Source organism: Galeopterus variegatus, unplaced genomic scaffold, assembly GCF_000696425.1.
Source record: "Galeopterus variegatus unplaced genomic scaffold, G_variegatus-3.0.2 Scaffold4083, whole genome shotgun sequence".
Classification (NCBI taxonomy): domain Eukaryota; kingdom Metazoa; phylum Chordata; class Mammalia; order Dermoptera; family Cynocephalidae; genus Galeopterus; species Galeopterus variegatus.
In genome coordinates, this window is record NW_007730194.1 from 9,309 (window position 1) to 10,474 (window position 1,166).

The window sequence follows — 1,166 nt, forward strand, 5'->3', positions numbered from 1 at the left end:
GAGAACTATACAATGTGGATGATATGAGAAGCTTGTTTCCAGGACATGTCATAATTTCCAGGGCTTCTTTGTACATTATGGTAGGTGCATGTTTTTAATATACTCTTCAATAGTTTAAATTAATATGACATGTGTTCTGAGATCCAAACTTAAGTGATACCATGATACACATTTTTCCTCACATTTTAGTATCTCTGATATTGAGATCTGTCTTACAATTGATACCATGTCACAATTTGATTGGAAGCATTTTTTTTTTTTTGCAATCAATTAAATAGGAGATTAGGATCCCCAGTAAACCTAATCCTAGTCCACAGTAACACCATAGTGAGTAAAAGAAGTGGGACAGAAAGGAGACATCAACAGTATTCAAGCAGGAAGTGGAGGTGGATAAATAGAAAGAAATGAGATTAAACAAGAAAAAGAATTTCATGGATTTCTGTTTTCACAGGGCCAGATAGAAAAATCAGAGAAAATGAGAGAATTTAGCAGAAGAGCAAGAAAGAGGAATAGAGAGTTGGAGAACAAAAGGAGAGAGAATAAAGCATCAAGTTGGAAAATATAGCCAATAAACCCATTCATTGCTGTGACACTACTTCCTAGGTGTGGTGTTCTGTGGTAGACTTTCAACTAGTGGCTGCTTTTTTTATTGCACACACAGGTCAGTAGAGGTCCTAAAGTGTAGGATGTGGGAGGTGTTTTCAGCACATTTCAGAAGGTATTTTTACTTCTCAGGCCTACACAGGTAGATCCATTACCTACCTACCCCCCGCCCCCACATACACATACTCTCTGAACATCCTTCTCTTTTGACTGCCTCCTACATTTCGCTCAGCCCCAAACCACTGGGAGAGGTTTAAATGATTGTTAAATCTTCTATTGTTTTCTTTCAGGTGATATCAAGATTATCGAACAAATCTACAGTCTCCCAGGTATGGCTTTTGCTAAAAAGCAAATATTTATCTAAAATCCAAAGGATTTGAATAAATCTGTCTTTCCCTTCAGGATTTTATGTACTTATTTTTAACTTTCCCTAATTCATTTTCCAGTGAGAGACGTGGTGACTGAGTTTTTTGAGTTTGGGTATGGAGATGTATTGAAACTCATCTCTCTATGTAAGCTTTTTATAGTTCTTGTTATAAAGTAGTTTGTTAGCAAAACCTGCC

General features: G+C 36.5%; 1 protein-coding gene across 1 annotated transcript in view; it reads left to right on the top strand.

The window, feature by feature from the left end:
- Positions 1-893: 893 nt before the first annotated feature.
- The window catches only part of LOC103602284 (potassium voltage-gated channel subfamily H member 8-like), a gene marked incomplete at its 5' end in the record, with an annotated part of 45,094 nt that continues 44,821 nt past the window's right edge, over positions 894-1,166 (top strand). The window contains one exon of the mRNA XM_008586695.1: positions 894-932. Coding sequence (XP_008584917.1) covers positions 894-932 — 39 coding nt within the window. The remainder of the gene's footprint in view (positions 933-1,166) is intronic.